Here is a 14,586-nt window from a genome sequence, read left to right on the forward strand (position 1 = left end):
CTAGGCTTGAAATTTCTTGGTTTAAAGATTCTGGGTTTGAAGGTTCTGGGTTTAAAAGCGTCTGGGTTTGAAGGTTCTGGGCTTAAAGATTCTGGGTTTAAAAGGTTTTGGGTTAAAAGTTCCTGTGTTTTAAAGCTTCTGAGCTTGCAGTTCCTGGTTTTAAAGATTCTGGGTTTAAGGTTACTTGGTTTAAAAGTTCCTGGACTTAAAGTTCTTAGGCTTGAAATTTCTTGGTTTAAAGATTCTGGGTTTGAAGGTTCTGGGTTTAAATATTCTGAGTTTAAAAGGTTCTGGGCTTAAAGTTCATGAGTTTAAAAGGTTCTGGGTTTAAATATTCTGAGTTTAAAAGGTTCTGGGCTTAAAGTTCCCGGGCTTAAATTTTTGGTGTTAAAATTTCTGGGTTTAAAAGGTTCTGGGTTCAAAAATTCCTGGGCTTAAATTTCTGATGTTAAAATTTCTGGGTTCAAAACAGACATTTCTGGTTCAGAGTCAGCTCCCACTCGACTCTCCTCAAAGGTGGAACATTAAGTGTTTGCTGCTAAAAATCAGTGTCAATAGATCCATGTGTTGGGCTGTGTGAGGTTTGCAATGTCTCCTCCTGCTTTTTTGTGCAGAGGTTTGTTTTTAAACTCCAATGGGTGATGAAAAGGATTCCTGGAAAGTGAAGACTTTAGATGAAATTCTCCAGGAGAAGAAGCGAAGGAAGGAGCAAGAGGAGAAGGCAGAGATAAAACGTATGAAAAATGTAAGCTGCAATTTGGGATACACTTAATGAAGCCAGAGGAGCTGCAGTGCCTATGTCCTTGTTTTCTGAGCAGGAGAAGACTTCTTGCCTTGAATCCCTCTGTGTGTTTTGTGTGTGTGACCTCCAGTTCCAGAGTTTAACAAAAATAGGATGCTCTGTGATTATTGAACTGCCTTTACATTATACACTGTGCTTTGTTTCGTGGCTGTTGGTTAGAAAAGGCAAAGAAATTGATGTGACTAACTGGAAATTGCAGTTCAAGGAACAACTTTTCAAGGGTTTATGGAAGAATGGTTTGAAATGCAACTTTTGTGTTACTATTTGGGTTTGTATGACTGTGTACAAAATATCCTGGTTTTGGGAAAAACCCCATGTGATGGTTAATGGAATTCTTGCTAATCAGTGATTAGCTTTGCCTGGTTACATTGATTAAAGCAGCTCAGCACTAATTGCAGTCAAACCATTTGGCTGCTCACAGCTGTAAAGTCTTTGCTTCATTAGTGAACTTCCCTGGGGTGACCCATTGAGGATGGACTTAGAGCCAGCAAGAAAAGGCTTAAATAAGAGTTATATTTTTCTTTTTTGGGACCTAAACACTGATTTCAGTTTGTTTTTTCCCTCTCCTGTGCCCCCCCCAGTCAGATGACAGGGATTCCAAGCGGGATTCTCTTGAAGAGGGGGAGCTGAGAGATCACCGCATGGAAATCACCATCAGGAACTCACCCTACAGGAGGGAAGACTCAATGGAAGACAGGTCAGAACACACAGATCACCTTGCTACCTCAGAGAGAGTCACAGAAATGAACCTTGGAAGGATTTGAGAGGGTTTGAAAGATCTGAAGGGAGAAGTTTAGTGTTTTTAGTGTGTGGATGTGCCAGAACACGCCAGGGTACCTCACTCTGAAGCACTGGCTGAGGCTTTGCAGGGAGTTGTGCTCTAATTTTGGTCTCATTATTACTGAGATGACTTGAATACAAAATAATAAACCAGGAATCTTTTTGGACCAGGGAAAAGAGGGAATAACTCATGGTCTGTTTGACAGGCCCTGTCACCTCCCTGAGTTTATTCATGCCTTGTGTTTTAGGGGGGAAGAAGATGATTCCTTGGCTATAAAACCACCACAGCAAATGTCTCGGAAGGAGAAAACTCACCATAGGAAGGATGAGAAGAGGAAAGAGAAGCGCAGACACCGCAGCCATTCCACAGAAGGTGCTTGTTGCTGCCCTTGGGAGCTTTGGGAGCTTCCAGGGGGAAGCCAAATAGGCTCCATGTGGAGTAAATGACATGATAGACTAAGGGAAATGTGTCAGGGGGCTAAGAGAAAGGAATTTAAACTTTCATTATTTCTTTGACTATATTTATGGAATTGACAGGGGTGTAAATGTGGGTGAGAGCACAGGAATCACTTTGGGACAGGGACACAGTCACTTTTACCCCTTGAAGTCTGAGAAGCTTCTTTCTGGCTTCCCTGAGTGAATGGGTTGAGCTCTGGGCTGTGCACCTGACTGCACAAAACATCCTTTCTAGAAACATTCACATTGTCTTCCCGTTACTAACAGCCATTCTCTACTTGAATTCAAGCATTTGTGCAAGATCTTAGCCCCTTTGGATTTCCCAACCCCCTTCCAGAACAGGATTTTCCCATTAATAAACCCACAAGAGAATATGGAAATAGGTTCCCACAAGTTTCCCCCTCTTCTCTGGTTTTGGTTGGTGAAAACAGGAGCAGTGGATGCTTTGACTAGTAACACTCCAAAATGAATTTCTGTTTGTTTAGGGAAACATGCCAGAGTGAAAGAGAAAGAACGGGAACATGAGCGTAGGAAGAGGCATAGAGAAGAGCAGGATAAAGCTCGTCGTGAATGGGAGAGGCAGAAACGGAGAGAGATGGCAAGGGAGCATTCCAGGAGGGAGAGGTACAGCTATCCCTCCTTCCCCTCTGGCAAACCAGCTCAGAGATGAGCAGCTGCTTCCTCTGATCTCTCCCTTAACCGTTCCTTGGTCTGAAATGACAAAAGGAAATCCTCAGTGTGGTGCCTGTGCTGTGTTCCTGGGAATGTGGTGTGTGCTGGGATGTGTGCTTGGCTTTAATCACCTCTGTGGGTGCTGCAGACACTCTGAGGGGACTCACTGCCAGGGTCTCACTGTCATGAAAAGGTTGGACTTGGTCTTAGAGGTCTTTCCCAACCTCAATTTACATCTTTTCCAACCTGAGTGATGCTGTGAAAAATAAAGGTGTGAAGCAGATTTGCATAGAATGAGGGGATTCATTACCTGAACTTGCTTGATTTCTGTTGAGACCCTGATAAGGGGGAAGAGCTCATGGTCTTTGCCTTCGAAATGTGTTTGGAAGCTGTTTGTGGTTTGTCTGACACAGCCAGTGTTGTTGGCAATGCTTTGTGACAACAAACCAGTTTTGCTTTACCTCATGGACTGAATTGGTAACAAAAACTATTCCTTTCCCAGGGATCGCCTGGAGCAGCTGGAGAGGGAGAGGGAGAGGAAAATCCGAGAGCAGCAGAAGGAACAACGGGAGCAGAAGGAGAGAGAGAGGAGAGCTGAGGAGAGGAGGAAGGAGAGGGAAGCCAGGAGAGAAGGTGACTGTCTCTGCAGGGATGTTGCTCATATTTCCCATCTGCTGGCACAGAGGTGGAATGGAGGATGGAAAGTGCTTTATGTTTAGTGCCAGGCCTTGTCCACGGGAGGGGAAAGGGAATCTGAGTCCTACATGGGGAGAGAAATCAATGTTAGGATGCTACGTGTCTTAATCTCCTGACGTGTGAGTAGTCAGTGAGTCTGTGCCTCCCTCTCTCAGTTTGGGCTCCTGCAGAAACAGGATCCCTGTGCATGTGTATCCATCACAATCCCAGCTGCTTCTGATCTCTGTGGCTGAGTCTAACCCAACTTGGTAGAGATTGAGACCTCCAAATTCAATGTTTTAAGGATTTGGGGAAGTGAATTGCAAAGGGGGGTGCTGGGTGGGAGTCAGGTGGGGAGATCTGGTAACACCTGAACCTCTCTGTGCTCAGCGTGGCAGTGTTTGCAGTCTAAGGTCAGATCACTTTTGCTTAAAGGAACTCTTGGCCCTTCTTTCAGAGGTAGAAATCAGAGCCCGTTCCTGGGGTGCAGTGAGAAAAAAATGGTTCAAGAGTAGCAGAAGAAACCATATTTTTTGCTTTTCTTCCTAGCTCAGCTCACACCAAACAGCTCCTTTTTGTGCTTGGCTTTATGCTGATAGTGCTCAATCTGTGCAGCCTTTCATTTACTTAATTTGATTGCTCTAAATGTTCTGTCAGCTCCTTCTAAGTCTCAGCTGGTTTGAGTCTTTGGCATATCTTCCACTTCTCTCTCTGGCATTAATGCTGTGGTGTCAGGGTGTTCACTGGGAAACACACAGGGCATCTTGCTTCTCTTTCCCAAGCGTGGCAGCAGCTTTCTCTGGGCAGGACAAATCCTTCTTTCACTGGAGCCAAATCCTAGTCCTTTATCCCCCCCAGAGATGCAGTTAGGTTCTACTTCCACTGCTCCCCACGACCCTTTAGTGTGTGAGGAGGAAAACACTCCCAGCATGTGGCTGTGGCAGACAGGAATACTCTGATTAGGGCAGGGAGATGTAACGATGTCTTGTGGTTTTGTTTTCCCTAGTTTCTGCACACCATAGAACAGTGAGGGAAGAATATGGAGACAAAGTAAAAATGAGACCCTGGAGTCGCAGCCCTTTACGCCAGCAGAGAGAGAAGCTTGAGCAAGGAGAGAGCAGGAAACCAGGTAGCACCTGCCACTCTACACTGTCTTTGCCTGGGGCTAGCAGGAGCTGGGCTGGGGCAGGTATTCACTTGTAGTGTTCCAGATATGTCCCAGGTACTCAGTTCCAAGCCTTATCCACCTGGTGGTGGCACAACTGGAATATTCCTAAACATTTGTGCTGTTTTCTTTAGAGTGTTGGTTCTGCAGGAGTTGTGCAAGTGACACATGGGATGAATTGAGGAGGAGGAGTAGGGATTGTAAAAGTTTCAAATGAGTTACTTCATGCAGTGGTGGAAGAAGCAGCTGACTGAATTGTTAAAATCCTTGCAGATTCGACAGGGATTGGGTACACCAGCTCCAGCTGGATTTGTTGTTAGGAGCTAACCTACCTTAAAGTTACCCTACAGGGATCAATGTAGTTCAAGCATCACTGATATTGTCATCTCATGGAGGGAAGTAAATGCTTAAGGCAGTGATCTGGTGATGAGGTGGTGAATTTTGTTGTCCAAGGCAGAGAATAGTCCTTGCCATGCCTGGAAGGGGCAGAGAACTTGCACAATTGACAAAGTGTCTTTGTCTAAAGAAGAAAAGCTCTGTGTCTGCCCTCTTAGTGTGTGCAGCTGTGGAAACAAGTGTAGCCATTTAAAGCAAGCTGATTGCTGAATGGAATCAGCTGAAATTCCAGGTGGAGGCAGCAAGTCCTTGGAATCCATCAACAGCTGACATGTGCTGCTTTGTGGTGATCAGTCTGGCCTGGAGCAGTGAGCACTGTGTGCACAGCAGGGACACTGTCCTGCTGGTACCTGTCAACATGTTATTCTCTCCTCACTCTAATTAATTTTAGAGTGGCCTGGAAAGATCTTTAAACCCCAGAAGGTCAATATTCCTTGGTTTTGGCTCTTGCTCCTGCACCACTGCAGTTCAGCAAAGCTGTTTGTCATTGAGCAGAGTGTGCAGTTAATTTTTCAGTGCTCTGAATTTCCAACCCAGAACGTTCAGCACCAGTTTAATGCCAAGAGAAGGTGAAGTTACCTGGGTATGCAGTCTTGGGAGTGATACTCAGTCAACACCCTGTTTTTAATCCTTGTGGTCTCAGCAGTGAAAGAAGAGAAGCCAGAAGAGAGAGATCCTCTTTCAGACTTGCAGGACATCAGTGACAGCGAGAGAAAAACCAGCTCAGCAGAGTCTTCATCAGGTGATTACATGCAATTGAGTAGATGGAATTAATTGGACAGGTGTAATTGATTTCTCTGTCGAGGAAACAGTGTGTGCCAATGTGATTATGTGTTTGGTTCTTCCTGGACAGAATCTGGATCAGGCTCAGAAGAGGAGGAGGAAGAGTCGAGCAGTGAAGGCTCTGAGGAGGAGGGAGAGGAGGAGGAGGAGGAGGAGGAGACAGGAAGCAATTCTGAGGAGGTGTCTGAGCAGTCAGCAGGTGAGAGACACAGACAGGGCCCAGAGCTGTGTGTGGGGATTGTTCCTCAGTCTGTGTTGTTTGAGTTGAACATTTCTCTGAGTCTAGAGGGGGCTGAGACCTCACAGGCCACGATAACTAGAAAGAAACAAAACAGGTACAAATAATTTTCTGTCCTTTTGTCTAGAAGTAATACCAATTCTTCATCTAAGGAGCCGCATCAGAAACCTGAAAGGCATTTTTGTCTCCCTGGCAGGTGTCAGGCCAAGAGTTCAAGTGGTTCTGTACACATCAGATATTCTGCAGAGCACAGTTCTGCACTTCCCTGGGGGTGGTGAAATACAAATGTGCCTGTGTAATTCGGAGTTAGTTTCAGTTGCAAATCTCAGACCTTTTTTTTTCCACACTAGTCCAAGGAAATGAACATAAAGGTTCAGGAGAGAAGTCTGTTTGCAGCCATTGCTGGAATGGCTGAGTGAAGAACAGGCACAAAAACAAGCTCTGGGGATTTTGCTGTAAAATCAATGAGTTGATAAGCAAATATTCATCATTTATTCACCTTCCACATGCCCAAATTCCCAGGGAATCAGTAAGCATGGTGCTCCCTGCTGGAAGCACTTGCTGCCCAAGTGAAACACAGGTCACCAGCAGGGAGGGCAGAGGGCCTGGAGAGGGAGAGGAGCATTGCAGCAGCTGATTCAGAACCTGTTGTGTCTTGCAGAGGAGGTGAGCGAGGAGGAGATGAGCGAAGAGGAGGAACGGGAGAATGGAAACCACATCCCAGTTGGTACAGTGCAAATCCTGACTATGCAAACACAAGTGCTTGGCTGGATTTTTGCAGCCAAAGAAATCTGTTTCTGGCTATTTAAATGTAGTTCTTGCTGCAGCTTTGGCACCATTGTAGAGCATCATTTGCTTGGTGATTTGAGGCCATTTGCATGTCAGAGTCAGAAATTCCCTCAAATTGCTCATTGGCAGGAAATCAGGTCCTGCTCTTTGAGTTTGGGTCTCTTGTCCTGCCCTCTCCTCAGAGCAGATCCTGGGTCAGGTGTCACTCCTAGTGTGAAGGTATTTCCCTGACCCTCTGTATATACCTGGAAATGGTCTGTCCATGACTGCAGATGATTCTTTGACAGCATCACCTGGGCAAAGAGGAGAGATTTGACTTCTCAGTGCTCATTCAGTGCTGTCACTGCCCTTACCTGCCTGCAGCTGAATTGGGTTGTTCCAAACCTCTTTCCACGACTGATTCTGACTGTTAAAGTTCCAGAGTCGAGGTTCGACCGCGATTCCGCCGGGAGTGAGGTGGAGGAGGAGGAGGTGGGAGAGGGTTCCCCTCATTCCAATGCCATGACAGAAGGAGACTATATTCCTGACTCCCCAGCTTCCTCTCCCATTGAACTGAAACAGGAGCTTCCCAAGTACCTTCCTGCACTCCAGGTAGGACAGCACTCCATGAAATAAGAGATAAGAACATGAGAATACTTTCAGTGCTCTGATACTCTGTGTTTTCTGCCTGAACCTGGATCCTTGGGAGAGGAGAGTTCTGTTCATGCCCAGAGGCTGTGGGTGGTTAGTTTTGTGTAGCCAATGGTGTAGAAATGGGAAGAGAAAGCAGCTCTGTACTCAGTTCTGGGCCAGGTGTCAGTGTGAGGTGCTGAGTTGCTGCCTCAGCCTTTGTGGCACAACCTTCAGCTCAGTCTGTGCCAAAGTGAGTGAGTGAAGACCTAATGTCAGACTCTCTTCAGGATTGCTTTAGAAAAACAACCCCCAGAGGTCTCTTTCTCACATGGAGATGAATTCTCTTGGTAATGCTGAGCAAAACACTGATGGATTGTCCTGAAAGATTTGAACTGTTCTTGTGATGTAGCTGCAGTTTGCTGTGTGTCTAAATTCTGTCCCTCTGGTTTTTTAGGGATGTCGCAGCGTGGAGGAATTTCAGTGCTTGAACAGGATTGAGGAAGGAACATATGGTGTGGTGTACAGAGCAAAGGACAAGAAGACTGGTTGGTATCAGTGCTGTTCCCCTCAGGTGTTTAGGGCCCCAAAATGATGGTTCTGCATCTCTCAGTGATGAGCAAAATGTATTTACACTGCCTCTTTACCAGCTCATTCTCAAGGCAAAATGCAGCACAGTAAATTAAATAGTACACAGATCAGTGGCAAAGCTCTGGGGAATATGGATTTTTCTTAGCTGTGTGATGGGAACTGGCAGAGCTCTGGGGAATGTGGATTTTTCTTAGCTGTGTGATGGGAAATGCGTTTCCTTCACAGATGAAATTGTGGCTCTGAAGAGACTGAAGATGGAGAAGGAAAAGGAAGGTTTTCCAATCACTTCTCTGAGGGAAATAAATACTATTCTGAAGGCACAGCATCTAAATATTGTCACTGTCAGAGTAAGGCTGCAATCTTCTCTATGTCAAAGTAGTTTTGTGCTTGAAATATTGCTCTTGGCTTTGAAATGCTCTGTAAAGTGTCAGCAATCCTAGCAGAGCTTGTTCTTGTGTGCTGCTCACATTAGTGTCTGCATAACCTGATGTTTTGCAAAACATTTTAATAGAAAAATACATTTCCTATGGATTTTGCCAATGGCAACCTCCATCCTTTTGCCAGTACATTGATTTTTGGGTGCTTTTTAGTGTGCTGGTGTTGATCAGATGTTTCTGTGTTGCAGGAAATCGTTGTGGGCAGCAATATGGATAAAATCTATATTGTGATGAACTATGTAGAACATGACCTCAAGAGCCTGATGGAAACAATGAAACAGCCATTCCTGCCAGGTACTGTTTGCCACTGGAAATCCTGGAAAAACTGCCCAGCACAAAAGGCTGTGTGATAGAGAATGACACATTCTTGTGCTGCAGGTGCTACCACACCTTGAACTTGACACCCAAAGTGAAAGAACAATGAAACAAAAATGAGAGGTGTATTTTTATCAAATTAAGAGATTTATTTGGCTTCTTTTTTTATCATCCAGGCGAGGTGAAAACCTTGATGATCCAGTTACTGCGAGGGGTCAAACACCTCCACGACAACTGGATCCTGCACAGAGACTTGAAAACTTCCAACCTGCTGCTCAGCCATTCAGGCATTTTAAAGGTAGGAACTGCAGGGAATGACCACACTTGGGATGAGGTTTACACTGTGTTATAGTGTAATCAGGGTGAGATAGTGAATGGTCAGTGCTGGAGCTGTTGCTGATGACCATTTTTCCTTCCAGGTTGGAGATTTTGGACTAGCCAGGGAGTATGGCTCTCCCCTGAAGCCTTACACACCTGTGGTGGTGACACTGTGGTACAGAGCTCCAGAGCTGTTGCTTGGAGCTAAGGTATGTTCCTCTGAATGACTCCTCAGCCTGTTTTATAAGTGATGAACAAGGTGTGACCATGCTTGAGTCATATATTGAGTCTTATATTGATTCAGGGGGGGAAATTCTGCATCTCCAGGATTATTTCTCCTCATGCCACAGCTAAAGCCCTTCCACTTCCCCACACAGGAGGGGGGTGGGTGGTAGATGGAGTGTCTCTCCTTTGGAATGCTGAGGTGCTCAGTGCTGTTGGACTTCCCATGGGTGGGCAGGGACACCTTCCCCTAGCCCAGGTTGCTCCAAGCCCCATCCAGCCTGGCCTGGAACACTTCCCAGGGATGGAGCAGCCACAGCTTCTCTGGGCAATCTGTCTCTCACCACCCTCACAGGGAGGAATTTCTTTCTTGTGTGTGTTCTGGTCAGTGTAGAATCCTTTTAAAAAAACAAAAAACCACATAAAATCCCAGACCGCAGCACATCCCAACCAAACCAGTGGAAGTACCTTAGTGATTTTATGAGGTATAATTCTCTTTTCCTTCTTTCCAGGAATACTCCACAGCCATAGACATGTGGTCTGTGGGCTGCATCTTTGGGGAGCTGCTGACACAGAAACCACTGTTCCCAGGGAAGTCAGAAGTTGACCAGATAAACAAAGTCTTTAAGGTAATATAGGTAACACCTTTGGGTTCTGACTGGGTTTAGAGACAGGAACATTAGAGGAGTAAGAGGTTAAGTGCTTGTTGCTCTTTGACAGAGATTCAGCCTCAATAAAAGGCTCCTTACACTTAGACCAGGATTTGTCTGTTTTCTCTGGGTGTTTCCCTACTCCTCCACAGTGCCTTAGTCAAAGATTGCACTTTTATTGTGTCCCCATTTCCAGGATCTAGGCACTCCCAGTGAAAAGATCTGGCCTGGGTACAGTGAGCTGCCAGCAGTGAAGAAAATGACCTTCACAGAGTATCCCTACAACAACCTGCGCAAGAGATTCGGAGCTTTGCTCTCTGACCAGGGCTTTGACCTCATGAACAAGTAAGTGCCAAGTGCCAGGGCATCCTGGGGAATCTGTGCAGTGAAACATGGGTGAAGGGTTTGGATCAATCAGCTACAAGGTGTAGTCACACTGTGTCACAGGATGGTGTGGTGTGTCAATGTAATCTCAGTTGTCTCCTGCAAACAGCATTGTAAAATGGTGTAGTGAACCATCCTGGATCCCTTTGGAGCTGGATCTGACTCCTCACAGCTTCTGTGGTGTCCAGGGGTTCTGTGGGAGCAGAGCCCTGCACAAGCCATTTGGGCTGTGTAATTTTAGCTGCTGTCCCATGGAGGAGGATGCTGTAACATCAGCTGTGTCAGTAATCATTAGCAGGACTCTACCCAGTGCCCAGGGACAGAGTTATACCCAATAACCCTCAGCACCACAATTCTGTGCTCACAAAACTCTCACCTGCATTGCTGAAGAACTTTGGGGCTAACATTTCCTTCCTCCCTAACCTTCTTTGCAGCTTTCTGACCTACTACCCAGCCAGGAGGATCACAGCTGAGGATGGCTTGAAGCATGAGTACTTCCAGGAGACTCCTCTGCCCATCGACCCCTCCATGTTCCCCACGTGGCCAGCCAAGAGTGAGCAGCAGAGGGTGAAGAGGGGCACGAGCCCACGGCCCCCCGAGGGAGGGCTGGGCTACAGCCAACTGGTGAGTGCAGCCCCAGAGCCAAAATCCTCTGGGTTGTGTTGGGTGGGAGCCTGGGGCCATTCCATGGGCAGAGCCAGGTAGGGTTGTGCTCACAGGATCACCATGTCAGGGCAGAACCAGCCAGAAATAGACCTGGGTTGTTGTTTAGCTGTTGGAGAGGGAAAGGAGCTGCACAGCCACTGATCACTACCTGTGGTTGGTTGTCACAGGGAGATGATGACCTGAAGGACACAGGATTTCATCTGACCACCACAAACCAAGGAGCATCTGCTGCAGGACCTGGATTCAGCCTCAAGTTCTAAACTCAACATGAAAGAAGGGGAAAAATCCCACAGAGGAAAAGAAGCCCCATCCATGTGAGTGGATCTGAGTGCTCAGGGCTGTTCTGCCTGTCAGGGGCAGGAGATGTTGTTCACAGGCAAAGACTCAAACATCCTCACAGATTCCAAGGCTCTTGTTTTGCAAATCAATGTGGAGTATAACTGCTGCATTCCATTAGAGGACTGGAGGAACCTGCAAACCCCAGGATCTCCACAGACTGGGACAAAGGACAGCTGGAAATGCTGTCCTGAGGCAGGTCCTGGTTTATTTTTAGGGGTTTTTTTGTTTTATTTTTGTTGGGTTTGTTTTGGTTTGTTTTTTGGTTGTTTTTTTTTTTTCCTTGTAAATTTGTAGAATTAAAATACATTTTCAATTGTTTACCAGTGTGAAGGATTTCATTGCTTCACAGGCAGCAAACTGGGCTGGGCAAGGAAGGGTTTATTTTGTATTTGAAGGAAATTGTTTGTGTCTGAATATATTTGGGGCAAAAAAAAAGTGGCAGTTTTGAGGTTTCTTTGCCTGTTGCCTTGCAGAGAGGCTGAGGTGGGTTTGGGCCTCCCTGTCCACTCCTGAGCTGAGTTTGCTTTGTTCTGTGCAGCTGTTTGTGATGGTGCAAAACAAGTTGTTCTGTTGTTCTATAAATCAAAAAGATTTAATATGGAGACTTGAAATATTATTCTCTATGTCAGTTTGTTAATCTGTTTTTTTCTCCCTCCAAAAGAACAGCTCAGCTCTAGTGCTGAGCCACATTCCAGTCCTGTCTCAGCAAAGAGCAGAGGAGGAATCATGATGTGACTATCACATCCTTTGGAGCCCCTGATTTATGCTGCTCTTTCCTGGGAACAGGGAGCTTTGGAAAACACCAAATTTTCAAGCAATCAGCTCTGGGCCTTGAGCCAGGGACAGGATTAACTGACATCATAAACATTCTATCAGTTTCAGTACAGTTGAAGAGTTTTCTGGAACTGGAATGTGGAGGGACTGAGGTTGTGGTTGGGTTGTTGTTCCCAGGGTGGAATGCAGAGCTGAGTTCTGCCCAGACTGACTGTGCTGAGGGAGAAACAGTGCAGAATTCTAGAAGATTCCTCCCAGGTGGAGCTCAGGGAGCTGTGGGAAGCAGAGCCACTGTGCCATGGCCTGGGTGAGGCACAGTTTGTGGAGGACATGGAATCATTCCCCGCACAGCTTTACCCACCACTTTCCCTGCTCAGTGTGGTGCTTTTACCTCATCCTTGGGTGCCTGGGGAGGACAGGGCTGGAACTCACCTCCTGTCTCAAAGACACCTCAAGAACAAGCTCAGAGCAGCTGTTGGGGATGGAAATATCTGCAGGGATGAGAGTAATCAGTACAAACCACAGGAAAGCAGGTGGGGCAAAGATGGTCTGTGGCTACTTGAACATGTTGAAAGGTAGAACTGAGTAAGACCCAAACCAGAGGCAAGTAAAAAGTACTATTAGGACTCAGCCTTTTGTATAGTTTCTTCCAGTGCAGTGCACCAGGATCAAAAAAATGGCAGTAAAACACTTACAGAGAGTTTCCCTGGTCCTTTTCCTTCCAGAGCAGCTGTGCAGCACAGCTGAGCCATCCCACTGTGCTCCAGGGTGCTGGGGCAGAGCTCTGCTCCTGGTCTGCAGCAGCCACAGTGATCCACACACACTCCAACTGCACCATCTGACACTTTTCTTTAAAAAAAATGGGGTTTAATTCTCTGTACAGCACAGACCTCATCAGTTCTGGGTCGTTAAACCCAACGTGGAGGAGCTTTACATTCCAGTAACCAGGCTGAGAGTCAATTTTGCCCAAGGTGCTGCAGCAGCTGATGGAGAGTTCAGTTGCACTACTGGAGATTAGGTATAAAATGCCAAAGAAACAATGGAACCAGAACTAGCAGGAACTGAAGTGGCTCATTCCAGGGCCTTGTCAGTGCTTCAGTCTGATCCTCCAGGAATAAGTAGTCAAGATCCTTTCCTTTTTCTTCACTATACAAGTGTAAGTCCCTTCATTAATTGCATTTGCAATGATGCTCATGTGATCTTCATTTAAGGCTAAATAACCTGGGTAGGAATATTCCAGGAGCTCCTTATCTTTATACCAGCTGTGATAAGAAAAAAGAACAGAAATTAAACTACCAATGTCCAGCACAATTCAGGGTGGTAGTGGTTCTTCCTTCTCCTGATCACTGTTGCTGATGAGGTGCAGAGCAGAGATGGAACTTAGTTCAGTTTTACTCTGTGTTTCATAAGAGGTGTAACAGGGCACAATCCTGAGCTGGAATTACTGAGAGCTGATGGGAATTTGGGTTCTCAGCCTAAACCAGCTCATGGATCTGGACCAATCTCTGCATTTTAGATCCATCCAGACATAACCTGCTCATCCTTCAGTAACAGCTAACTAACTATTCACTGAAATGGTAAATTTAAGACTAGTGTTGTGCAGACCATGGGCCAAGGAATTTGGCTTGGTGGTAGGAATTAATAAGCCTAAATAAAGAGTAGCTAAAAGTTTGCAAAGCTATGGACAATACTTGGCCTTTCGCTCCCCTCAGTGCTCCTCTCTTCCTCCTCTGGGACACACTCTAGAGGACAAATTCCACTCTTAGTTACCCTGTTTTGTCCTCCTTCCTCATCCTGTTTGATGTGTAAGCTGCAAAGTGTCCCCCAGGACTGGAAAAAAAATAAAATCTGAGAGCACTTACTAGACTTTGCCTTTCTTATGGATGATCTTCTGCCCACAGCGGAAGGTGACGTTCCTGCCCTCAGACACTGTCTTGGTCTTGGTCCTTGGTGGGGGCAGAGTTGGGGGCACTGTTGGAAAGGGGAATTCTGTCCACCAGAGAGAAGAGAAGCAAAGGGCAGATGTTAGCAGTGACTCTCAAGCTTCAGTCATTCCAAAACACCTGCACAGAACTAAGTTATCACTTAAGGAGATTTAAAAATGTCCATTAAAAATGCTTCCTGAGCAGTTCTTGAGTAGACACAGCACATGGTTCATGGGCAAAGCCAAAATTTTGAGGGTGTAAACTGAGGGGGACACAAATTAGTTTGCCCATTTCACAATATGGAGGAGCTTATGACCAGTCAGGTCAAGGTATGAACAGCCCCAGAATGGATCTGTAATTATCTGGCCTAAAAAAATCCCTCTGGGCTGGAGCAAGAAGGAGGTACCAGGCACACAGTACACCTTGGGGACAGCAGGTATTGATCTGCAGTTAGTTCCACAGCTGCAGCAACCTGACCTGATCCTGCATTAGTCCCTGACCTGGACCCAGAAACTACCAGAGACTGGAGGAGGTGATAAACCTTCACCTCCTTCTCTGCAGACAGCCCAAGCTGTGCTGGAGGTGCCATTTGGCTTGTTC

The 14,586-nt window shown here is 46.1% G+C and overlaps 2 protein-coding genes across 4 annotated transcripts in view; one reads left to right on the forward strand and one right to left on the reverse strand.

Moving 5' to 3' along the window:
• The first annotated feature begins 634 nt into the window (after positions 1-634).
• Positions 635-11,546, forward strand: LOC103799345 (cyclin-dependent kinase 11B). Of its 3 annotated transcripts, none has more exons than XM_009071654.1 (19): positions 635-745; positions 1,384-1,499; positions 1,831-1,961; positions 2,524-2,662; positions 3,213-3,343; positions 4,392-4,553; positions 5,593-5,688; positions 5,800-5,928; positions 6,629-6,694; positions 7,172-7,347; positions 7,823-7,913; positions 8,182-8,303; positions 8,582-8,687; positions 8,885-9,006; positions 9,128-9,235; positions 9,761-9,877; positions 10,095-10,243; positions 10,717-10,906; positions 11,116-11,546. In XM_009071654.1, the coding sequence occupies exons 1-19, from the start codon at positions 635-637 to the stop codon at positions 11,206-11,208; spliced, it is 2,355 nt and encodes a 784-aa protein (XP_009069902.1). In that variant the 3' UTR covers positions 11,209-11,546. The 3 variants fall into 3 exon arrangements, with proteins under 3 accessions (XP_009069902.1, XP_009069903.1, XP_009069904.1); XM_009071655.1 differs by having other exon boundaries at positions 4,392-4,514; XM_009071656.1 differs by having other exon boundaries at positions 1,831-1,928; positions 4,392-4,514.
• Positions 11,547-13,148: 1,602 nt separating this feature from the next.
• Positions 13,149-14,586, reverse strand: part of MMP23B (matrix metallopeptidase 23B) — an 8,802-nt gene continuing 7,364 nt past the window's right edge. Inside the window, exons 7-8 of the mRNA XM_009071657.1 lie at positions 13,924-14,050; positions 13,149-13,323 (exon numbers count right to left, since the gene is read on the reverse strand). Coding sequence (XP_009069905.1) covers positions 13,149-13,323; positions 13,924-14,050 — 302 coding nt within the window. The remainder of the gene's footprint in view (positions 13,324-13,923; positions 14,051-14,586) is intronic.

The sequence above is a fragment of the Acanthisitta chloris genome, unplaced genomic scaffold, assembly GCF_000695815.1.
Source record: "Acanthisitta chloris isolate BGI_N310 unplaced genomic scaffold, ASM69581v1 scaffold4913, whole genome shotgun sequence".
Lineage (NCBI taxonomy): Eukaryota > Metazoa > Chordata > Aves > Passeriformes > Acanthisittidae > Acanthisitta > Acanthisitta chloris.

Excerpts from the sequence above, each read along its gene's own strand:
- LOC103799345 (XM_009071654.1), top strand. The coding sequence starts at position 635 with ATGGGTGATGAAAAGGATTCCTGGAAAGTGAAGACTTTAGATGAAATT. Across the intron at positions 1,500-1,830 it reads GAAGACTCAATGGAAGACAG|GGGGGAAGAAGATGATTCCT; the intron begins GTCAGAACACAC and ends CTTGTGTTTTAG. Across the intron at positions 6,695-7,171 it reads TGGAAACCACATCCCAGTTG|TTCCAGAGTCGAGGTTCGAC; the intron begins GTACAGTGCAAA and ends TGACTGTTAAAG.